Here is a 24,138-nt window from a genome sequence, read left to right on the forward strand (position 1 = left end):
GGATCTGACACTGATATGGGTACTCACGGGTAATCCCGAGGCTGTCACACATACAGCACAAGCAGGCCATTCTTCCCCACCAGGCCATACCAGCACCTCCTCAATCTATCAGCGCGACCCTTTTTATTCGCCAATTAAACCCAGTTGCTGCAGTCACCTCACCACTCCCTGGAGGGACGGAAGGAGCTTTGTGGCTCGTGCCATTCCCTGGGGGAGGGAGTTGTGTGTGTATAAATAATCCACATGTAGTCTTCTTTTCTGCAGCAGCATGTGGTCTTGCACCAAGATGCATTGGTGGAGAAGGCTGCAAGGTTTGCGATCATGGCCAGAATATGTGGAGTGAGCTATAGGGCCTGTTTCTGTGCTGTCTGATCATGACTGGCAGAAACATTCTCCCTGCAGTCTCTTCACCACTCGGCCTTTTGTGCCGAGGGAACGCTGCATGCTCACCTTTCACTGACACGTACAGTGTCTCCCATCTCTCTTCATACCTGCAGCAGTATGTTGGACAAACGCCACGTGGTCTGACTGAGGCACATACAACATCAACCCCAGTACTTGGTCTGTATGATACCCCCAACCTGGGGTACATCAAATGATGGAGCCTTGCACCAGAACCCATGGCTTGCTCCAGACCCCTTGCCCACCACAGACCCTCCTACACCAATGGCCCAATGATAGACACAAAGTGCTGGAGTAACTCCGCAGGTCAGGCAGCATCTCTTCAGAAGTCTGCTTTTGTTCATAAACCAACATCTTTGTGTCTCCCCAATGGTTCAGCCACGCATTCCCCACTAATAGCAAACACTCCTGGGTTTTAAGATATTTTATTTATAAATATTCACAGATAAATCTCTGCCCCATTTCTGGAAAGTTCCCACTGGCCACAGAGTGCAGAGGCTCAGAGTGTAGCCTGACCTGGGCACGAATGAGTCACCTCCCCGGCCCCTTCCAGCAGATGGGGGGGGGGGGGGGGGGGGGGGGGGGGGGCAGGGAGTTTTCAAGGTCACTTGACCAAGACACAATTTGGGAAGCGGATGTTCCCTGCCCAGCACTCCTCTCCCTGCCCTACCCTCTCCCAGAATACTTGGCGTTAGATGTGCCAGAGGATCCCAGAGTGCAGGTGGCACAGTGGTGCCCAGTGTTTTAGTAATGAGAGTGCATAGATTGTACGTGGGTCAGTGTGCATAGAGTATGTGCACGCATGTGCTGGGTGGGGAAGGGAGCAGTAGGAGCGTGAGTTTGGGTTTGGAGGGGTGGATGTGGGGTGGCGAGAGGCGGCGCACACAGAGACACATTGGTGCGTGGGGAAGGGAGTGCTGCTGGTGATTACAGCCGACACCCCCGTGTCAGGGCAGATTCCAATCCCGACAGGGATGTGCCAGCCTTCCCGAGCTCGGGACCAGAAATGCGTCTCTGCCTCTAATCCCAAAAAACAGGGGACCACAACCGGGGGAGGGGGGGGGGTGGGTGTGTGGACAAGGACACTGGGGGGGGGGGGGGGGGGGGGGGGGGGGGGGAACCATAACTAACGGCAGAGCACGGTCGCTGGGTTGGAGGGAGGAGCTGCTGCAGAGACCACCTCATTCCCCACCCTGTGGCTAGAAGGATCTTTCCTGGAATCTCTCTCAGAGAGTGGGCAAAGCCTCCAGCCCTGTCTCTAGATGCAGCACAGTAAGGCAGTAAACGGTCTGGACATGGTTACCCCGTCAGAAGCACTCCAACCCACCCCCACCCACCGACCCCTTACCCAACCACCCACCCACTGTCTCGCCGCTCAGGGCCAACAACCCCCCACCCCGAAGAAGCCTGCTGACTTCCTCCCCCAGACTAGGCAACCTCTCGCTGCTTCGTCTTCCCGTCCATTCTCTGGCCGTTGGGATCCGATGCCTCTGAGTCGGAGGCTTTGAGTGGTTTCCAAACTGGAGCAGTGCCAGTCCTGGGACAGGTCCTGGGAACTGAGCCCAAGGCCCAAACAAGGATGGGTCAATGGGGAGCTGCTCCGGGCCACTGTTGGGGCTCCAGGTGAACTGCAGACGGAACCGAGTCCCAGAGCTCCACGGCCAACGGAAGGTTAAAATTATCACCCAACGTGTGGATTCCTCCAAGTGGATCCGTGCAGGACATGGAGAGAGCTGGCACTGCTGGGTCTGGGACAGTGTGGTCTTCCTGCTCCACCACCGCTGTTGGATTGGTACAGGTGTTCCCTGGCCGGTGATCCAGGGCAGGCTCCGTCTAGGCCAGCAGACGGATCATGCCGTTGTCAGAGCCCAGCAGCAGCAGCCGCTTGGCAGGGAGCATGGCCAGGCTGGTCAACACTCCCCGGAAGTTCTCCCAGCTCAGCTTGCTGGTGGCCACCGGCACCGAGCCATCCAGCGAGTAGATGCCAATGCGGTTGGCCACGGTGCCCGCCACCACCTCGTGGCCGTGGAGATCGAAGGCATGCACCGGGTCGGAGGGCGACTTGTAATGCTGCAGCGGCTTGGGATCGCTCTCCTTCCACACAGTCAGCGAGTGGTCAGTGGAGGAGCTGACCAACACATTCCCCTCCGTCGACTGCAAGGCAGAGAGAGAGAGAGCACACAATGAGGGGCTGACCCCACCAACCCAGGGACTCCCAGGCACCATCACATCCAACAACACTCACTGAGGAGAGGGTCAGGCAGATAATGAGCAGGGAGGGAGGGGAATGTTGGGCGCACAGAGAGGGGAGTGTTGGAAGAACGGTGAGAGGAGGCAACAGTCAGGCAGAGAGCAGGGGACAACAAGAAAATAAGTGAGAAAGGGGTGTGGAGAGGAGGGTGAGGGCAGAGGGAGAGCAAGGGACAGATGGGTCGGAGGGAGAGGAGGAGGAGGGAGGGTTAGGCAGAGTGTGGGCAGGGTCCGACAGAGAGAGGGAGGGGCAAGTCAGGTCAGAGGGACAGGAGGGAGGGAGAGTGCAGGGGAGGATCGGGCACAGAGGGAGGGAGGGGATGGTCAGGGAGAATCCCAGAATTCAGGGCTAGGCCTGACTGCCGACAACCGATCAGCAAGGTAAGGATGGATGTAGAGGCCAGAGGGCATTTCAGAAATGGGGCGGATATAGGGGCTAGAGGGTGTTGCAGAGACAGGGATGGGCCTGGGAGCTGGATGGGATGACAGAGATATGGATGGGTGTAGGTGCAAACCATGTTGATTGGCTGGCGGAGTGGGGATGCTGAGAGGGTGAAGTGGAGGGTCAGGGGTGGGGGGGGGGGGGGGTGTGAGATGTGAATCGGAGCAGGGAACTGGTGAATCTATGGAAGAGGGAGTAACTGCAGGAAGTGTGGGAACAAGGAAGGCTGATTTTAGTTGAGATACAGTGCGGAAACAGGCCCTTCAGCCCACCGAGCCAACTCCGACCAGTGATCCCCGCACAACCAACACCATCCTACACACACTGGGGCAGTTTACAATTTTACCAAGCTAATTTCCCTACAAGCCCGTTCAATCTTTGAAGGAAACCGGAGCACCGTACCTTCACAGGGAGAACGTACAAACTCAGTACAGACAGCACCTTGGACCAGATTGAACGTGGATCCCTGGTGCCTTAAGGGAGCAACTCCTTCGCTGCACCACCATGTGTTTGGAAGGGGATGCAGAATTCCAAGGGCTGTCCAGTGGGAGGAGGTGTCGTTGCCCCTGAGCTTCCACTGGGACAGGGCAGCAACAGGCCAGAGTGGCACTGAGACAGGATGAGGTTCTTTATAGAGTTCCTGATTAGCTGGCACAAAGCTCATGCTGAGGGGGAAGGTGATCTTCCCAGCTTTACAGGGGCAGATTTCTGCAACCTGGGGGTTACAAATATATGACTGGGCACGTTGGCCTGTGCCGTGCTGTGATGTGATGTGCGAGTATGCGGAGGGAGTGCGTGGACCTTCAGCTGTGGGGAAGTGTTGGAGAGTACAGGTCGGCATGTTTACTCTCCTGTGAAACTTTAGCCAAAAAATCAACAGACTCCTCACCCACGCACTGTCCTATCGAACTCAAACACAACACACTTAACCCTTGCGGTGCCCAACCCTTCAGGCCCGGCCGTGGTGAGGGGTAAGCAACCCCCAGGATGGGCTTCAAATGGGCAGCAGAGTGGCGCAGGAGGCAGTGCTGCTTCCTCATAGCTGCGGTGCCCCTGGGATTGATCCTGACCTCTAGTGTGGAGTTTGCATGTTCCCTGTAACCACGTGGGTTTCCCCCGGGTGCTCTGGTTTCCTCCCACATCTAGGAGGCGTGTGGGTTAGAATATAGAATGGTACAGCACGGGAACAGGCCATTCAGCCCACCGTGTCTATGCTGACTATGCTGCCAATCTAAACTAATCCTATCTGCCTATGTTGTCCCTCATGCTTCCATTCCCAGCCTGCGTCCACCACTTCCCCGTCGTAAGCTGTCCCTAGTGTGGAGGGAAGTGGAAAAGGGAAATGAGAAGGAACAGGTTTCAGGGCTAGTGGGAAACAGACCAGTGGGATTGCTGTGCTGTGGGCTGGCAAGGACCCACCCTCCTGCTGGGACCAATCAGTAAAAGTCCCCACACGTTTAGTTTAGAGATAGAATACGGTCAACAAGTCCATCAATCACTGGTTCTATCCAACACACTAGGGACAATTTACAAAAGCCAATTAACATACTAACCTTGGGAATGTTGGAGGAAACTGGAGCACACGGAGTAAACCTATGTGGTCGCAGAGAGAATGTGCAAACTCCATACTAACTCCATACAGACTGCACCTGTAGTCAGGATTGAACCAGGGTCTCTGGTGCTGTGAGGCAACAACTCTACTACTGCGCCACTGAGCCGCCCCAAAGCAGCACAATAAATGCTCACTCTGCCCAGCTGAAAGTATTGACCTCGGGGACCTGATACAAGGGCGGAGATAGATAAAGAAATATTTCCTCATAATGGAGGGGTCTATGATTAGGTGCCTCAGAAAATGTATCCAAGGGCATAGGTTTAAGGTGAGGAGTAAGAGGTACACAGAGAGTCCAAGGAAAAACATTCCCCACAGTGATTGGCCAGAATTTGGAAAATACTTATTTAGACAGGTATATGGATAGGGTAGGTTTAGGGGGATATGGGCCAAAAGCAGGCAGGTGGGACGAGTGTAGATGGGGCATGTTGATCAGTGTGGGCAAGTTGTGCCAAAGGGCACACCCTGTTTCCACGCTGTATATGACATTGCCCGAGGGGTTGGTGGAGACAGAGACTTCCATAATATTCAGGTATGTAAACAAACCCAGAGAGGGTGCTGGGAAATGGGAGTGGTACAGATGTGTTCTTGATGGATGGCAGAGACATGGTCGGCCAAAGGGCTTGGTCTGCGTTTGCCTCTGAGGAAGCTTGCAAATGGGACCATGAGTCAAGGTCTGAGGAGAGACTGGGACTGGTGTTGGATAAATCATAGCATGTCCAGACCCCAGGATTGCTCCGCTGTCTGTGCACCAGCCATCTCCCCCCCTCCCCGCACCACCTACCTTCAGCTGTAGGATATCGCTCTCGTGCGCGGGCCACACTTTTAGGATGAGGCCGGTCCGTGTGTCCAGCAGGTAGATGAACCCCGATGAAAAGCCCACGGCGACGGAGCGGCCACTGGGACTGATCGCCATGCAGCGTATCAGCCCCGCGCTGGCGTTAATGCCCAGACGGAACTCGTGCTGCAAGGTAAGGGTGTGGCCGTCACTCTAACCCACTCGTGCTGCTTCACAGGGCATAAACCAAGGCCGCGCCAACTCCTCCCCCTCACAGACCACTTCCCCACGTCTATCACTGCACAGCGCAGCACTCTCACCGCCTCACCCACTGCGCAGCACTCACTGCCTCACCCACTGCGCACCGCCTCTTCCACAATGCGTCACTCCCTCCCTGCCCCAGTGGCTGTGTGGCGCTCACCCATCGCCCCACCCACATTACGGCGCTCCCTCACCGGCCCTCCCATGGCACGACGCACTCTTCCTGCGCCTCCCACTGTTAGGGGCCCCCTCGCCGCCCCTCCCATGGCCCAATCACGTGGGCCAGACTGCCCCTGCGGCTGGGGATGAGTTCTGATGGGGGGTGGGATGTTACCTGCAGGCCGGACTTGCGGGGGTCGATGAAGTGGAGCACGGAGTCGGACGTGCCGACCAGGAGGCTGCAGTGTGGGGCCGGCATGGCGGCAACCGCCGTGATCGGATTCCGGGAGTCAAAGCAGTCAAATATCCGGATTGGTTTCCCTGGAAAACAGCAGTGTCAAAGAATGTCGGGAGCGGTGCTGGGGGAGGGGGCATCAGGGAGCGCGACATGCTGAGAATGGGCAACAGGTGAAAGGGGAGGAGGCGCCGAGCAACGGGAGCAGGAGTGAGCTGTGAATGGGATGTGCTGGGAGATGGAGTGGGCAAGGGGAGGAGCGAGGGTGAGGAGAGGAGGGAAGGAAGGACCGAATAAGGGCAGGGGGTGGGATTGAGACAGGGAGGGGCAAGTACACCAGTCTGGGAGCAGCAGCACTGGGTAAGGTGAAGTGTGCACTGGGCAGGTGGAAAGTGCCCATGGTGGGTGTCACAGGTTCCCCCCCCACCCTCTCCCCCCCATAATCTGGGAGGAGCTATTCCTCCCATCCCCCTGATCCTGGCCCATCGAGGTCCCCTGGTGGTCAGCCCTGGTGCTGCAGGCGCTCAAATCAAGTCAGGGAGGCTCACCCACCGGGTGCCCTCAGAGCTACCTCCCCACCCTAAAGAGAGCTGAGAATGAGGGTGTGACCTCACCATAACAGAGAGCTCCAGGCTCTGAGCGACTGCGAGGCAGCAGAGGATGGAGCAAGCTGTGAGCCCGGGAACGCCAGCTGGCCATTCGACCCCAGGGTAGCCCCTCAACCCAACCGCAGAGACAGGGCTGGGGTTTGGTCAACTTGCAGAAGTTGGTGGGATTCAGGAGAATGAGAGGTCGGGTTGGTCGGTGCAGGGGGAGCATGGGCGCAGGGAATGGGGAGGGGTGGGTGCAGAGGCTGGTGGGGAAGGGGATCAGAATGACTAGAGGAAGGTTTCCGTACTCCCCCAGTGCTCCCCACCGCCCACACCCTAGGGGGAATCCTGCCCACTCTTCCCCAGACCCAGAGCACACCCACTGCCCCAGCCCCACCCTCAGACCCAGAACCCAGCCACACAGGCTGTTCCCCCCCAAACCAGACCCAGAGCCTGGCCCGCTGCTGCTCACCTCACTCAAACCAGACCCAGCCCACTGCACTCCCCCTCCCCCCCCCTCCCCCCCAACAAGTCCCAGAGCGCCCAGCCCACTGTTCTGTGTCCCCCAACCAGACACAGACCCTGGTCCCACCGGCTGCTCCCCTCAAACCCAGGGACAGGGCCCCCCAACCCGGAGCCCGGCCCTCTGCTCCCCTCACCTGTGAACTGGTCCCAGATGTGCACAGTGCCGTCACAGCTGGCCACCTGCTGCAGGGCTCCCAGCTGCTGTGCACAGTAGACGGGCCGGCGGTGGTGGGCGTATGTGAGTCGAGGCTCCACGGTGCCCGTGCCATCGCCCTGGTTGTAGAGGGGCCAGAGTCGGACAGTGCGGTCCCTCCCGGTGCTCAGGAAGAAGTCCTCGCTGGGCAGTGGTGCCAGGGTGCGGACAGTGCCAGTGTGCCCGGTGAAGGTCTGCAGCCGGATCTGGTGGAAGTGGAAGCGGCCGTCCTGCTGCCCGCGCCCCACCTCATAGCGCCAGTGTGCCAGCCAGTTGCCGTCCAGGCATCGCCCGCTGCGGCCCAGCTCCTGCTTCAGTGAGCCGGGCTCCTGGTCGCCGGACAGAGGCAGCCAGGCAGGTCGTGCTCCCGGCCCAATCTCGATCCGGTTACCCACCATGGCGCTGCCGAAGGTGCCGCTGGCCCCGTCCTCACCCCTCGGCCCGGATCGTGGCCAGGGGTCACCGGTGTCCGGCGAGGGGGGTGGTGGGGTTTCGGCACCACGGCCACTGACTTCCTCCTGGTAGCGGGCGGCCATCCCCCACACCAGCTCGTGGTTCCGCAGTAACCGCCTAATGGTGGTGTCGCCTGCACGGGGCAGAGGGAAGGATCAGCTCATGACGAGCGTGGGAGGGGTGGGCGCGGCAGGGGAGGGGGGAAAAATGGGGCAGAGGGAGGGATCAGCTCACAGTAGGTGGGGGAGGGGTGTGCAGAAGGGAGACGAGCCCCCTGGAGGCAATGTCCAACTAGGAGGGGCTTAACAGGGTCCTCGGCAGGGAGGGGCAAGAAAAAAGAGATCCCCCCCCCCCCCCCCAACAGTGTCCCTCACACTCAACACACCTACACTGCCCAAAACCCACCCACCCTTTCACAGGCAACACTGCTCCCACCCTCCTGTCCACCCACCAACCACCCTATTTACTTGACCCGTCGCACACTGCCCTTGTGTTTGTCCACCCACATTCCAAAGCAGAACACCACCCCCACATCCATAACCTCCTGCAAACACTGCTGAGCAATGCTCACCACCTCCCCTCCCCTCCCCTCCAGCTACCCCCGCCCAGTACCCCACCCCCCTTCAGCCATCCCACTCTCCCCTCTTCCCCATCTGGGTCACCGCATCCCTCCTGCCCTCATGACCCCCCATGCTCCCATCTGCACCCCTTAATCCCCCAGCCGCTCCCTGATGTCCTACCGATCAGGCAGTTGAATGGGATGTAGGCAGAGAAAGCCATTTCCAGGCTGAACACCTCGTCCAGCTCGTCTAGAGCAGCAGGATCCCAGTCGGCGGCATCGGTCTCGGGTGTCCCTGGCCAGGGAGTGTCACTCTCGCCCGCCTGCGGGGGGCAGTTCGGTTCTCGGCACGACCATGGGGGGGGGGGTGGGGGTGCGGGGTCGGGAGGGGTGTGTGGGTCGGTGAGGTAAGGGCCAGTACGGGTAAGGGAGAAATTGCCACAGCGGGTGAAGGAGGGTCTGTCACAAGAATGTTCCCACAAACCCCTTCAGTCCCTCCAGCACTTGCAAAGTGGCAGCCAACATGTACACAGCAAGATCCCACAAAGCTAACAGCCAATGGCTTCTTTATAATGCCTAGACTTGACTTAAACGTGGTGCCCACCCCCTCGCCTCTCCCAAAGCGCTGCGCCCTCCTGCCATCTCTCCCTCACTGTCCCTCCTACAGTGTGGCACTCTCTCACCACTCCTCCCACAGCGCGTCGCTCCCTCACTACTCCTCCAAGTAATCGGCGAAAAACCAGTCCAGGCATTTAATTTTGGGGGGGGTGAGTGCGTGTGCGTGCGTGTGTTGCCTGTGCGTTATGTGTGTGGGACGGAAGGAGAGAAGGGAGGGAGGGAGAGAAGGAAGTGATGGAAGTAGAGAAAGAAGGGAGGGAGAGAAGTAGAGAATAAAAGGGAGGGAAGGAGAGAAGGGAAAAGAGAGGAAAGAGGAGGGAAGGAGAGAAGGGAGGAAGGGAAGGAGACAAGCGAGGGAGAGAAGAAGGGGAGGGAGGGAAGAAGGGAAGGGAAGGAGAGAAGTGAGGAAGAGGGCCGGCGGCAGGAGTGGATACCGGAGTCCTGGCGCAAGCGTGTGAGCTGAGGCTGAGGTTTGTAAACATTGCTCCAAACCCCGGCCCGGCCCTCCCTGTATTGTTCACCGCGTCTCCCCGAGGACAGAGAGGGGTGGAGCCGGGGCTGTTTGCATGAAGCACGGCGACTGGAGGGGCGGGAGCGCTGCCCTGGGATCGTGAGGGACTTCCCCCTTCTCCATTCCCCCTCACACCCCCCTTCCCGTCTACCCCTTTCTTCCCCCTCCACACGTCTACTCTCTCTCCACCCCTCTACTCTCTCTCAACCCCTCTACTCTCTACCCCCTTCACCCGGGGTAGATCTATCCGAGCCGAGAGTAGATTACTCCAAAGATCCTAGCGTGGAGCTTTGGATTACTCTGGTGCGGGGCCCAATTGGGAGCAATGGCTCCAATCGGCTTAAGGCCAGCCCTGCTCCCAGGAGGTTTTGCTCTGGGAGGGGTCCACCTCCCACCATCCGTGCCCCCTGCCTTGTCACGCCCGGTGTCCACCCACCTTCTCCCGTTGCTCCGGCATGATGGAGAATCCCTCGAAGAAGCGGCACAACGTTTCGCTCATGTGCTGCACCACCATCTCCTGGCCGATCCGCAGGCACACCAGTGCGATGAGGCTGAGGGTCTTCACCCCCAGCACCGAGCGGGCCTGGGCTCCCCCGGGGAAGCTGAGGGAGAGACAGCTGTTAGCAACAGGACAAGACCCGCACTAGCCCCAGGAGGTTTGAGTTGTGTACCTCCCCATCACAATGTAACCCCTCACTACAGCCCCACATGGGCAGTCAGTCATTGGTGTGCATTCGCATCCAGCTGCGCCTCTCAGCCTCAGGACTCGGCAGATGTACCTGTCCCAGGTTGCACGTGCGGGCAACACACTTGTTCCAATGGGGCCAACGCCGGTGATGGGCATCAGCCGTGCTGTCCTGCAGAGGATGCCCGGCTTCTACCAGGACCGGCTGAGAGTCTGGAAATTGGTTGCCGTCAACCGGGCCCTCCTCCACCGGCGGAGGGCAATGGCTCAGTCATGAGAGCGGCAGACCCTTGACCCGCCCCACCGGGTATCGGGGAGGCTCGAACGTGTGGAGTACTTGCATATGAGTAAACCCTCGCTCAGCCGGAAGTACTCGTCGGACCCAGGCGCCAAAATTCTTCTCGGGAGCCAGTCCCACGCAACATGAGCTGCCTTTCCTCGACACCCTTCATCTCCCTCCGAGACGCAGGGAGGCGTCTCCTGTACGGGCATTCCTCCACACCATTTGGACACAAAGTGGCGGTTAGTGTTGCCTTTTGGTCACGAGGGCCCCCCAGCGGGGGTCGCTCTATGCAGGGATTCTCCCCCTCTACATCAGGGACCTGGGGTGAAGGGTACTGCACCGAGGAATCCCTTGTAACCTCTTTCTCTCGCGGTTCACACTCGCCAGCCGCCTGCTACTTTTCCAGGCTGGGAGAGTCTGTGTTCCACATGTACATGGAGTGTGTGACATTGCAGCCCCTGTTCCAATATCTAAATGGCTGCTACTTGCCTTCTGGCTGAACTTCACACCCACCATCCTAATCTTTAGACAACCTAGGGGGTAGGGCTGAAGATGTCCTGGTTGGGTTGCTCCTGGGCCTGGCCAAGCTGACCATCCGCGAGTCACAGGGCCAGGCGGAAGAGGGCTCTGCCCGAGGCGGCTGCCTGGCCCTTTTCCAGGGTTACGTCCGCGCCCAGGTGGTGTTACAAAGGGAATACGCGCCATGGGGCGTGGAATGTATCCTCAATAAGGATGGGGAAATATTATTTATTATTTAAGAATATTTGTTTATTTTGTACTATGGTGGTGGATTTGCTCCTACTTTTGTGTATTTTTGCAAATGGTTGATTAAAATTATTTTTGGTTAAAAAAAAACCACATCCCCACCATTGTTCCAACCACAGTGATGTTTCCTGTTCAGCTGCCCCCTGCACAGTCTCCACTTCCTCGTTTGCTGGGTCCATGCTGTACTGCGGCAGTGGGGGGTTGCCCTGCGGAGGTCGCCCCAGTGAGGGGGGAGGGGGCGCAGTAGAGGTTCCTCTGTGAGGGGGTGGTTGTGGTTGGTGGTGTTGGGAGGGGCAGCTGTGTGGATGACTCACTGCCCAGACTCCCAGGAGCACAGGCAGGAACACATGTCGAGAGCACACACTAGGAGCGTTTCGGGCCGGAAGTGCTCCACTGGTCCTGTCAGTGTAGGGGCGGGGGTTCAGAAGGGGGTTGCAGGGGGACTGGACTCACCTGGTGAAGGGGGAGGTGAGAACCTCCAGCACGGGCAGCAGCAGATCCTGGTTGACTTTGGGCAGGATGTCCATCAGGGTGGTGTCGGACAGGTAGACAATGATCTTCTGCATCAGCACCATTGCTGCCAGCAGGCTGGCCTCCTTCCGGCTGTTCAACCGCCGGCTGTTGCTGGGGGCAACCTGTGGGTCACCAGGCTCAGGGTCAAAGGGCAGCCGGCGCTAGAGTCTGACCCAACCCCACTCAAGGCACCACTGGTTAAAAGCGGCTGGTTACCCAAGCCAAAAGCACAGGAAACATCACCCATCCCTGACTGCCTCACCAGGGATACGGGTACCATCAACTACTAATCCATAAGGTGGCCTCACCACCCAGTAATGCACAACTCCTCCTCCCGCCTACCATCATGGTCGATCGTCTCTCTCATCGCTTGGAGCTCCCTCACGGCCCCTCCCACATTGCGGTGCTCTCTTTCCACCCCTCCTACTCCACGGCGCTTCCTCACCACCCCTCCCACAGTACTGGTGCTAGGCGTGCCCCGAGCTTACCAGGTAAGCTACGTAGGGCAGGCACTGGTAGGTGAGTAGCGGCTCGCCGTACAGCTGAGCCACGTACACCAGGCACTCCAACACCGGCTGTGCCACCAGGTCACCCAGCACTGGCCGGTGCTTGTAGATACTGCCCACGCACGGCACGTCCTCCTCTCCATTCAACACAAACTGCTGCTTCTCTGGCCCTGTGGAAGGGGAGCAGAGGTTAACGGCAATATTCTGGCAGAGGGGTCCTGATCGGTGGGAGGTGTCCAGTCAAGGTCTTTGTTAACACAGAACAGCAGACCACAGGAAATAGGCTGAGCACAAGGAGAGGTTGCGCAGGCTCAGATGTTATTCCTTGGAGTGCGGTAGGAAAGGACAGATTGGATGGGAAGGGTGGGGTAGGCTGCAGGGAGGGATGGAAGGGCGGCCAAAGGGGAGCGGTGATCACAGATGCACTGTTGTCTGAAAGCATTGAGAGCGCAACAAGGCACCGAGGGTGACCAGAGTCTCAGTAATTCTGGCCGCATGGGGGTGAAGGCCTGGTGGAAGGGGGTGTTCGATGTTTAGTTTCGGGATACAGTGCGGAAACAGGCCGTCCGTGTCCCATAACAGTGACCGCACAGTGAACTTTCTGTGAGGACAGGGGCAGGGGACACCTTACCGAAGTAGCAGGTGACGAGGAGGCGCAGAAGGTTGCGGACGATGTGCCGGGAGCAAAGGGTGGGGCCCAGCTTTGCCGATAGCCACTTCACCGTCTTACAGGCTGTGTCTGCGGGAGAGGGAATGGCGTCAGTCCACACATGGTCCACCCCCTCAACCCAGTTGCCCACAGCCCACCCACTCCTGGCTCAGCCCAGACTCACACCCCACCCGCTCTTGCCCTCCCTCCTCCTCCCTTTCTCGGCTCGGAACCCCTCTCGACCCACTTGCCCTCCACCCCCCCTCAGTAGGCCCCACTCTCCTCCTTCACGGTCCCCCCTCAACCCTTCTCCGCATGCCCATCTCCACATCATCCATACCCGTCCCCGCCCTCACTCCACCCGCTCGCCTCTCCTTCTCACCACCCCTCCCACGTCAACCCAACTCCTGCCCCCCCCTCCCCCCTCACCGGGCCCAACCACACTCACCAAGCCCCCTCCCCCACACCAAGCCCCCTCCCCCACACCAAGCCCCCCCCCCCCCCCAGCTCCTCCTCACCAAGCCCCCACCTGCACACCCCATTCCACATGGAGCCCAACCACCCTCCCCCAGGACAAGCTGCGCCAATTACCGAGTAATATTTTCTGCTCCTTGCCCTCGGTCAGCTCCTCCTCCTCCAGCTCCTGCTCCTGCTCGGCACTCTCCCTCAGCACCTCGCACAGCCTGCCCTCGGGAGTGATGCAAAGAGGGGCTGCCTGTTCCGCTCCCTCCTCCTCTGCTGCTTCCTCCTCCTCCTCCTCCCCAGCCAGACCCATGTCCTGCCCCCCGGGGGAGGGGAGGATCATGCCGTCCTTGGTTTCAGAGTCCGGGCCTTGCTCCTCGCCGGAGGCCTCGCCGTTGCTGCTGCCGTCGCTCGGCCTGGCCTGGCCAGCCGCCTCCTGCTCGTCGCCAAAGATTCCTCCCTGCGGCTCCTCGCCCTCCGACAGCTCACAGCCCATGTAGGACCCAGAGTCGGCTGCTTCCTTCCCCTCCCTGCTGCCGTAGGACAGCCCTGCCTCATCCTCTGGCCCTCCTCCGAGCCCTTGGGCCTCGGCAGTCCCCTCCTGCCCGGTCAGCACCTGCAGGATGTGGGGCAGGAGGCTGGTGAGGAAGGGCTGAAGGCCCAGCCGGACCATCAGTTGCAGCACGAAGCAGTCCGTGTAGAGATAGAAGCGGCCAGGCAGGTACCCGGGCCTCTCGTACACCCCGGCCAGGGGGCTGAGCAGACACCGCTGGGCCCCCCGCGGACCCAAGGCCCGGGCCAAGGGCTCAAACAGGTACCAGGCCGAATAGACAGCCGTGCCCTCGGCTGACAGCAGCTCCATCACGAAGGGCAGCAGAATCTCCAGCCCCTCGGGCTCCACCACATCCAGCAGCCTGTCCAGCTGCTGCCACAGGGAGAAGACAAACTCGCGGCCCAGCGGGAGGCCCTGGCCTGGGGTTGAGAAGTTGCAGGCCAGCCGGTGCAGCCTGGGGAAGTAGGCCGGGAAGGGGATGATGGGGCAGCAGGGACTGAGCAGGAGGCCGGGGCTGGGCGGGGGCAGGCCCGCCAGAACTGCCGGGTAGTGGAAGAGGGCGGGGTGCGGGGGCTGGGTCGAGGCGCCGGGCCTCTCCTCTTGCAGATGGAGCAGGGTAAGCACGGCCTGCTGCAGGGGCTCGGCCACTTCCCGCAGCCGGCACTGCGCCAGCCTGCACACCGCCTGGAAGCGCTCGGGCAGCGACGCCTCCAGGCCCAGCGGCCTCAGCCGCTGCGCGAAGAAGATCTCGGCCACCAGCACCCCGAAGGACTGCATGTCCCGCTGCAGCAGGCAGGACAAGCTGGGGATCGTGGGCCCGTCCCAGGCCGGGAGATCCGGCGGAGAGCTCTGCAGGCCCCGCGTCAGGAAGTTGCTCAGCTTCTCCAGCTCCTCCAAGGCCTGCAGTGGGTTGAAGCCCTCGGGCAGATGCACCGGGCCCTCCTCCTTCTCGCCAGGTCCCCAGGCCTTGCTCTGCGGAGGGCCGGCAGGAGGGACATCCAAGGACGGGGCAGAGGGCCCGTCCAAGGCCGAAAGGGAATCGAGCGCCTCGGTGCCCTCCTCTAGATCCCCAGCCCCTTCTTCCTCCCCCACCGGAGCCTGGGCCCCTTCCTCCTCCTCAGGCGTCGCCCCATCCGACCGGCCCTGCCCGCGCCATGCTTGGGGCCGGCCTGTGAGGGCCGGGGGCTCGGCGAGGGCCCAGGCCGGGCCCATCATGCGCTGTGGGTGCGGCTGGTCGAAGAGCTGCACCACCCCGTAGCAGGTGAGGTGGGTGTGGGCGTCGACCAATGGCAGGCAGATGTTCTTGGCCCGCACGGCCTCCCGGCCCGACAGCCTGTAGCCGAAGGTGAGGTCGAGCCAGTGGTGCAGTTCCTGCGACACCTCCCGCGACTCGAGCAGGCGGCGGTGCGCGGCCACGAAGGCGGCGGGGCCTTGGGTGCACCAGGCGGGCAGCTGGAGGTCGGCCATGTCGGGGTGCAGCGACTGGAACAGGGCGGGCTGGCTGTAGTACTCGGGGATGCACTCGTCGGGTGTCCAGGCCGCCATTCGCTCCACGCTGCCCGGGTACTCGTGCGGCTCCCACTGCGCGCGCACGTGGCGGCAGAGGAGCGCGCGCGGCGCACGCCGGGCCGTGTACACGTAGTAGGTGATGTCACTCAGCACGTCGGGGATGTGGTGCGGCACGTGCACGCGCGCGCCGGGGCCCCCGGCCTCCGCCCACAGCGCCTCTCGCGCCATCTGGTAGGTGAAGTCCAGCTGCTTGTCGCCCTTGGTCAGGCGGAACTTGGACTTGCGCAGGTCGCGGAAGCCGCCGTGCGGGCTGCTGAAGTCCACCACCCAAGGCAGCACCGGGTGGTAGTTGGGATCGCCCGACCGTCGGCCCGCCAGCCTGTTCACACCCATCAAATAGGCAAAGTTACTGACCCGGCCCTGCACCCAGCCGGTCACCAGCTCCCGCAGGTCCCGGGGCTCCGAGCTGGGCTCCAAGGCCCCCGCTTCGTCTTCCTCCGGCTGTTGCTGCTGTTCCTCCTCCTCCTCCTCGTCGTCGTCATCCCCTTCGTAGTCGCCGAGGTTGAGGCGCACCTGGGTGAAGAGCTTCTCGTCCAGCGCCAGGTGTGCCAGCGTGAGGCCGCCGACAGCCAGCCCCTCCCGGTGACAGGCCCGGAGCGCCTGCAGGGCCTGGTACAGCACGAAGAGCACCTTGGCGTGGCTGCCAGCCAGCTTGGCGGGGCTGAAGGTGACGGCATCCCGCAGGGTGTAGCAGGGGAGCTGCTGCACCAGGTACAGGGCCTCGGTCGTCTCCAGCAGGGCGTGGGCCGGCAGCAGGTTGGGGTGGATAGGCCTTGGGGCGGGGGCTAGTGACGGGCCGCCCTCATGCGCCTCCACCCGCACTAAGCTGCAGCCCAGCGCCCGACTGAGGGCGGCCTTGAAGGCGTCGAGTGAAGCGGCCCGTGATGTGTGGGTAGGCAGGGCCGCGGCTGTTGGCGGGAAATAGGTGGCGGTGGGCGTGGCTTGTGACGAGGGGGTGGACGTGCAATGTGACGTCGAGGTGGGTGGAGCCAAATTAGGATTCGTGGGCTGGTTGGAGAGGTCGGGTGTCGTGAATTGTGACGTAGATTCGGGCGTGGCCTGCGACGTGGGCGGTGTCTGTGACGAGTAAGTGGGCGTGCCATATGACGTGGTCGTGGTCTGTGACGCGGATGTGGGCGTGGCATGGGACATTAACGGGGTCTGTGACGCGGATGTGGCCGTGGCCTTGTTCCTTGTTCTGCACCGCCCTGCGGCTGCGCAGTGCGCATGCGCTTCGCGCCACAGGTTGCGGAAGTTCTGCTCGGCCACATGGCTCATGAACCCGCAGAGGGAGTCGAGGTCGGGCGGCCCAGCGCCGGCCTCTGGCGGCTGCCAGCGGGACAGCCGTCTCTTCCGCACGCCCTGGATGGAGACGCGGGTCCAGCCGGCCGGCAGCTTGTAATTTGAGCGCTGCAGCAGGGCGGAGAGCTCGGCCGTGCTCAGACCTTCAGGCCGGGGGCAGGGGCCCGGCCAGCCCTGCCGCAGGCTACCGGCCCAGCGCGCCGGCACCAGGGCAACCAGCTGACGGCCCTCGCCCAGCGCCAGCTGCCGCCGCTCGATGCCCAGCTCCCGCTCCGCGCCGGACACTAGCCACTCCATCCTTCACCGCCCTGGGCCCCAGGCCGCCGGGTGGACAATGTCCAAGCACCCCACCTGCGAGGAACAAAGAGGAGCGGGCTCAGGCTGTGAATCCCGCCGGGCATACACCCCCATCATTCACAAGGGCCCCACTCGACCCACAAATATTTCTCCCCATTCACCGAACACATCGCGCTCATTCACTCCGCGTCACCCTGCACCACTTGCAGAGATTGGTACCACAGACCACACAACCACGTCGGATCGCCGGACTCACCACACCCTTGACAAGGGTTCTCAGTCGTGGCATGCAAACAGAACGAGGCTCCCTCTACACTGTCCCATCACACACTCCCAGGATCAGATGCAGACACAGAATGAGGCTCCCACTCAGTCATTCCCAGCATTGGGGAGAGCGAAGCTCCTGCTACACTGACCCATAAGAATTAGCAGGAGTAGTCCTCAAGCCTGCGCTACCATTCAGATATCACGGTTGATCTTCCTCAGTTTCATCCTCCATCGCTCTCCCCATATCCCTGATTTACTTAATGTCCAGAAATCTGATGATCTGTTTTGATTTTTAAGGTTAACAAAATTTAGATACGTGCATGGATAGGAAAGAAATAGAGGGATGTGGGTCAAATACAGGTGAATGGGTCAAGCGTAGATGGGCATATTGGTCAACATGGAAACAGGCCGAGCCTGCAGAGAGTGATGGACTTAGTCCAGTCCATCACAGGCAGAACCCTCAACAACATTGAAAACTCCTTCAGAGGAAAACAACTATCATCAGGGATCTGGGCCATGCTCTCTTCTCACTGCCACCATCGGGCAGGAAGTACAGAAGCCTGAAGTCCCACACAACCAGGTTCATAATTTCAGAAGTGATAGGAGCAGAATTAGGCCTTTCGCCCATCACATCTTGTCCACCATTCAATCATGGCTGATATACAGTGCCCTCCATAATGTTTGGGACAAAGACCCATCATTTATTTATTTTGCCACAATTTGAGATTTGTAATAGAGAAAAAAAAATCACATGTGGTTAAAGTGCACATTGTCAGATTTTATTAAAGGCTATTTTTACACATTTTGGTTTCACCATGTAGAAATTACAGCTGTGTTTATACATGGTCCCTTCACTTCAGGGCACCATAATGTTTGGGGCTTCAAAGGCGTTTGTAATTGCTCAGGTGTTTAATTGCCTCCTTAATGCAGGTATAAGAGAGCTCTCAGCACCTAGTCCTTCCATCACATTTGGAAACTTATATTGCTGTTTGTCAACATGAGGACCAAAGTTGTACCAATGCAAGTCAAAGAAGCCATTATGAAACTGAGAAACAAGAATAAAACTGTTAGAGACATCAGCCAAACCGTAGGCTTACCAAAACCAACTGTATGGAACATCATTAAGAAGAAAGAGCACTGGTGAGTTTACTAATCACAAAGGGACTGGCAGGCCACGGATAACCTCCACAGCTGATAACAGAAAAATTCTCTATAATAAAGAAAAATCCCCAAACACCTGTCCGACAGATCAGAAACACTCTTCAGGAGTCAGGTGTGGATTTGTCAATGACCACTGTCCGCAGAAGACTTCATGAACAGAAATGCAGCGGCTATGTGGTTTTCAAGATGCAAACCACTGGTTAGCTGCAAAAATATGATGGCCGGGTTACAGTTTGCCAAGAAGTACTTAAAAGAGGAACCACAGTTCTAGAAAATGGTCTTGTGGACAGATGAGACGAAGATTAACTTAGAGTGATGGCAAGAGCAAAGTATGGAGGAGAGAAGGAACTGTCAAGATCAAAAGCTGCTGAAGGTACTGGCTCAATTATCTTCATTGATGATACAACTGCTGGTGGTAGTAGCATAATGAATTCTGAAGTGTATAGACACATCCTCTCTGCTCAAGTTCAAACAAATGCTTCAAAACTCATTGGCCGGCGGTTCATTGTACAGCAAGACAATGATCCCTAATTGTATCAAGACAATGATCCCATACTGCTAAAGCATCAAAGGAGTTTTTCAAAGCTAAAAAACGATAAATTCTGGAGTGGCCAAGTCAGTCACCCGATCTGAACCCAATGGAACATGCCTTTCACATGCTGAAGTAAAAAATGAAGGGTGCTAGCCTCCAAAACAAACATAAGCTAAAGATGGCTGCAATACAGGCCTGGCAGAGCATCACCAGAGAAGACACCCAGCAACTGGTGATGTCCATGAATTGCAGACTTCAAGCAGTCATTGCATGCAAAAGATATGCAACAAAATATTAAACATGACTACTTTCATTTACATGACATTGCTGTGTCCCGAACATTATGGTGCCCTGAAATGTGGGGACATGTATAAACACTGCTGTAATTTCTACATGGTGAAACTAAAATGTGTAAAAACGGCTATTAAAATCTGACAATGTGCAGATGTGATTTTTTTCTGTTCCATATCTCAAATGTTGGAGTACAGAGGCAAATAAATAAATGATGGGTCGTTGTCCCAAACATTATGGAGGGCACTATAGGTCGTTTCAAGAACACCTACAATCCTATAACCCCAATCCTAGCTCCGCAACCGACACATAACAAAACATCGCAGACCACCTCTTGCACTACCATGGACTTTTTCTTTAACTATGTTTTTGTACAAATTCTAGACGTTTTGCATTTTATTATATTTGTATAATTTGATTTGTATGTTATCTGAGTCTGTGTGCCTGTATCTGCAAGCAAGGTTAAATTTTTCCTATAACTCACTTCATGTGTATGCCAATAAAATCAACTTGAACTATTTAAGTATGAATCTATGAACGAACTTGATGACGGAGCCTCCAGCCCATCTGGGTTCAACAATTCCAATGTTCACCACCCTTGGAGAAGAAATTTCTCACCTAGTCCAAGGCAACCTGTCCCTTATTCTACTCTCCCATCCTTCTGGACTTTAACCTTTGTGCATCCGGATGTTTTAGCCTTTGAAGAATTATCAAAGTTTGAGATTTTCTGTCCTTTTTCTAAACTAGAGCACGCCATCCCAGTCTGGTTGATCTTTCTCCTGACAGCACATCCTCTGTCCAGGGCACCAAGCTGGTGACATTGACCACACTCCTTCTGTGGTCAATAGATAAAGAGAACAGAACCTCTGCCTATCCCTATTCATATCCAAGTTCCTACCTAAAAGCCCCTTGCATGTCATTATTGTATCTTCTGCAAGTTCCAGCCCACCATTCTGCACACAAAAAAAAAATTGCCCTGCACATATCCTCTAAGTATTGCCCCTCTCACCTTAACTGTCTTTCATAATTGTATACACTCTGATGCTCCAGAAAAAACAATCTCTGCGTGTCTACCTTTCCTCATAGCTAATGCCATCCAATCCAGGAAGCATTCTGGTAAACCTCTTCTGCACCCTCTCCAAAGCCTCCACATCCTTCCAGTAAAGGGACAACCAGAACTGCACACAATACTTCAGATGGGGCCTAACCAAAGTCCAATAAAGTTGCAATACGACTTCCTGACTCTTATACTCAATGCCGTAACCATTGAAGGGAAACATACCATACGCCTTCTTTACCATTATCTATTTGTGTTGCCACTTTCAGGGAGCTATGGACTTGAACATTAATTCTGAACATCAATTCTGTTCAGGATCCTGCCATTGCAAGAACTTTCTCCTTACATTCGACCACCCAATGTGTAACAACACACTTGCTCAGATTAAACTCCACGTGTCATTTCTCTGCACCTTTCTATATCTGATCTACATCCCACCGTATATTTTGACAGTGCTGTCTGCAAACTTACTGACCAATCCATCTACATTTACATCCAAACCATTTATATAAATCACAGACAACAGATCTCAGCAAAGATCCCTGCCGAACTCCACTGGTCACAGACCTCCAGCCAGAATAACATCCTTCCACCACAAAGCATCCAGGTCACCTTTGATCCCATGCATCCTAATCTTGTGGATCAAACTATCATGCGGACAACATCCACTGGCCTACCCTCATTCTTAAAACAACTCAATCATTCCCATATCCCATCTCCTTGCTTCACCATATCATGAACTTATTCAAAGTAGTTCTGGAGAAGATAGGTTTCTAAATCATCGTCCTAAATTGGGGTAAGGCTTTTTTCAATATCACAGAAGGGCCTGGAAAAGGGCAGCTATAGCAACTCCTCGTGTCTACATCTAACACAAGGAGTCACTCGAAAAGGGAAATAGTGAGCGTTCAGGGTCATCTTGTTCGTAGGGTAAAACGCAAGGGAAAAGAGGAAGCATGAAGCAGGACTACAGAATTGAAAGCAACGGAGGCCGCCATAGGTATAAACATTGTGCGGGGGGTGAGAGATACTTAGGAAGGAACTTGTGTGTCCCAGGCTGCTCTGGTATGCAGGGTGCCCCGGTCCCCGAATGTGATGTCAAATCTTCATTGGCCACATGAATGTTAACTGATGGAAGGACAGCAAATGACCTACTTTTATTCAACACAGGGATAAGCCTGGCAACTACAGGCCAATGAATTCCCTGTCAGTGGTAGAGAAATTATTGGAAAAATAAATCTGAGGGACAAGATCAATCTGCATCTGGACAGGCAGGAGTTACTCACAGAAAGCCAGTAGAGTCTGTTGGGGAGAGATACTCTCTGATCAATATGGTTGAATTTTTTGAAAATGTAAGAAAATGTATTACTGAGGGCAATGCGGGTGATTAGGGCAACATGGACTCAAGTAAAGCCTTTGACAAGGTTCCATACGGGAGATTCGTTCAAAGGGTTAGAGCGGGGGGGGGGGGGGGGGGTGAGGGCAAATGTATCAGGAGTCAGAGGGTTTTTTACGATTGGAAGCCGGAGACCAGTGGTGTGCCCCAGGGATGTACTGGGACCCTTACTCTTCACCATGTGGATCAGGGGCTCCCCACCTTTTTCGTCCCGTTTACCCCTAGCAACTTTAATAGCATATAACAATGTTATTTCACTTATTTATGAACAACTAATGATGAACAGATACCAGAACCAAACACAGTCAGACAATGAGAAAAAACATGTACAAATCCAGAATCAACAAATTTACCCCCTGGTTAGGCAAAATTTATCCCAGGTTGGGAACCCTTGATGTAGATTAACAAGTTGGCTGTATTTACAGGAGGCACAATAAGTTGCTTTGCACATTATGTGAAAATTGGAAGTGTGGATAGTCATACGCTACACAATGAGAATCATCAGTTGGTAAAGTCTGCAGTGAAATTGCATTTGCAATTGTGAGTTGCTATGGGCAAGATGAGGGAGAGACACATATTGTGAATGGTAGAGCAGGAGGGAATACTGAGGAATGGATGGAGGGGTTCTCCAGTGAAGGTGCGTAGAACACTGCGGTACTGGAACAGGTCCTTCAGCCCACAATATTTGGGCCAAACATTATGCCAAATTATCTCATCTGCCTGTACATGATCCACATCCCTCTATTCCCTTCAGTTTTATATGTCTATCTAAAAACCTCTTAAACGCCACTATCGTAACTACCTCCACCACGACCCATGGCAATGGGTTTCAGGTCCCCACCACTCTGTGCAAAAAAATGTGTCCTACGTATCTCCATTAAACTTTCCCCCTCTCGCCATTGAGCTGTGCCCTCTCTCTAGTGTTGGATGTTTGCACCCTGGGGGAAAATACTCTCTACCCTGTCTATGCCTCTCAATTTGATATAGAGATCTCTCTACACGTGCACCCCACCCACTGTACCTTGGGGACCTGGGCTGCAGAGTGCAACAGGGTTTCCAGTTGGTTCTGCCTGCAGGAGTCTGCGCTCCATATTTTCCTGGAGTAAGGTTGCAGCCTCTGTGAGGCTGTTCCTCAGGTTCTGACTGCACTTCAGCCCCACTCTCCCAGTGCAGGGGGGAGGGGGTAAGTAGAGGAGTAAGGAGGGTTGGGGGGGAGTGCTGACAAGAACCTTCTTGTCAAACAGACTAATGGCCTGCATTAGTCTCCCAAGGGAACATCCATAGAGGTTCTCCACGTGTCTTTCAGAACCAAAGGCAAGGGTACATCGCAGAGCACGGTGATTGCATTGTAATCTAAACGTTTTGCTGATCTTTTAAATTATTATATAAAGTTTAACACAGAATAAAGCACTCTGCCCACCATCCCATCACGCACTCGCAGGGTTAAACACAGATTAAAACTCCTTCTACACCGTCCCATCACACACTCCCTGGGTCAGGCACACAGTGAAGCTCGCTCTACACTGAAGTTCCCGGTACCGCCACACACTCCCGAGGCAGGCATTGCAATGGGCTGGAGAGTAAAGCGTTCTCTCTATCTGTTCCTGACATGGCCGCGCCCCATCTCCCGCTACTCGCAGCCTTCATCCCCACCCACTCTCCCGGCCGCCACCCGGTCGGGTCCCCGACTCACCGTCCGCCACCCCTTCTGTGTCTGGGAGAGCCGCTGGCGTGGTGGGGGGGGGGGGGGGAGGTCAGGTGACCGGTCATGTGCCGCCCGCCTTGTTACAACGCGGGCACGTGACCCGGAACACGGAAACAGATGAAGTGCTGAGAGCTGTGTTTGTGGCCGCTAGGGAGAGGGGCGGACAAGGGGGAGAGAGAATGAAAGAGAACATCAGGAGAGAACGAGGGGCAAGAGAAAATGAAAGCGAGGGAGGTGGGAACGAGGAGGGAGAAAAAGGACGAAAGAGAGATGGAGGAATGGGGGGGGGGGGGGGGGGAGAGATGGGGAAAGAGGAGGGGTCGGGAACAGAAGGTGGGGAAATGGGGGAGAGGAGGAAAAGAGAGAACTGGGGAGGGGTAGCATGGACAATGTGGGCTAAGTGTCGATTTCTGTGCTGTGCATGATGTTAAGAAGCTCCTTGTCACCTGTATTTCAAACATTGCCCACTAATTTGTGGATACCCCCACTAGGGGACTCGTCCTCCAGCACCCAACCCCTTCTTGCAACCAGCTCTTGTCAAATTTTAACTGAGAGCATCACGC

General features: G+C 56.7%; 1 protein-coding gene across 2 annotated transcripts; it reads right to left on the reverse strand.

Moving 5' to 3' along the window:
- Positions 1–808: 808 nt before the first annotated feature.
- On the reverse strand, positions 809–23,612 carry wdr81 (WD repeat domain 81). 2 transcript variants are annotated; one of them, XM_055657774.1, is made up of 11 exons: positions 23,564–23,612; positions 13,578–17,223; positions 12,969–13,076; positions 12,320–12,507; positions 11,772–11,953; positions 10,022–10,187; positions 8,638–8,779; positions 7,386–8,030; positions 6,077–6,222; positions 5,488–5,667; positions 809–2,556 (listed from the first exon to the last, which is right to left on the reverse strand). In XM_055657774.1, exons 2-11 carry the CDS (start codon positions 17,167–17,169, stop codon positions 2,236–2,238), a joined length of 5,670 nt encoding a protein of 1,889 aa, XP_055513749.1. In that variant the 5' UTR covers positions 17,170–17,223; positions 23,564–23,612; the 3' UTR covers positions 809–2,235. The 2 variants fall into 2 exon arrangements, with proteins under 2 accessions (XP_055513749.1, XP_055513748.1); XM_055657773.1 differs by lacking the exon at positions 23,564–23,612 and having other exon boundaries at positions 13,578–21,374.
- Between the last annotated feature and the right edge of the window lie 526 nt (positions 23,613–24,138).

The sequence above is a fragment of the Leucoraja erinacea genome, chromosome 28 (genome assembly GCF_028641065.1).
Source record: "Leucoraja erinacea ecotype New England chromosome 28, Leri_hhj_1, whole genome shotgun sequence".
NCBI lineage: Eukaryota > Metazoa > Chordata > Chondrichthyes > Rajiformes > Rajidae > Leucoraja > Leucoraja erinaceus.

What these genes read in the sequence shown, in the direction of transcription:
- wdr81 (XM_055657774.1), bottom strand. Translation starts at nt 17,169, where the DNA reads ATGGAGTGGCTAGTGTCCGGCGCGGAGCGGGAGCTGGGCATCGAGCGG. An exon ending in CCCATTCAACTGCCTGATCG is followed by an intron (nt 8,031 to 8,637) that starts GTAGGACATCAG and finishes TGCCCCGTGCAG; the next exon opens with GCGACACCACCATTAGGCGG. An exon ending in GCGATATCCTACAGCTGAAG is followed by an intron (nt 2,557 to 5,487) that starts GTAGGTGGTGCG and finishes TCTGCCTTGCAG; the next exon opens with TCGACGGAGGGGAATGTGTT.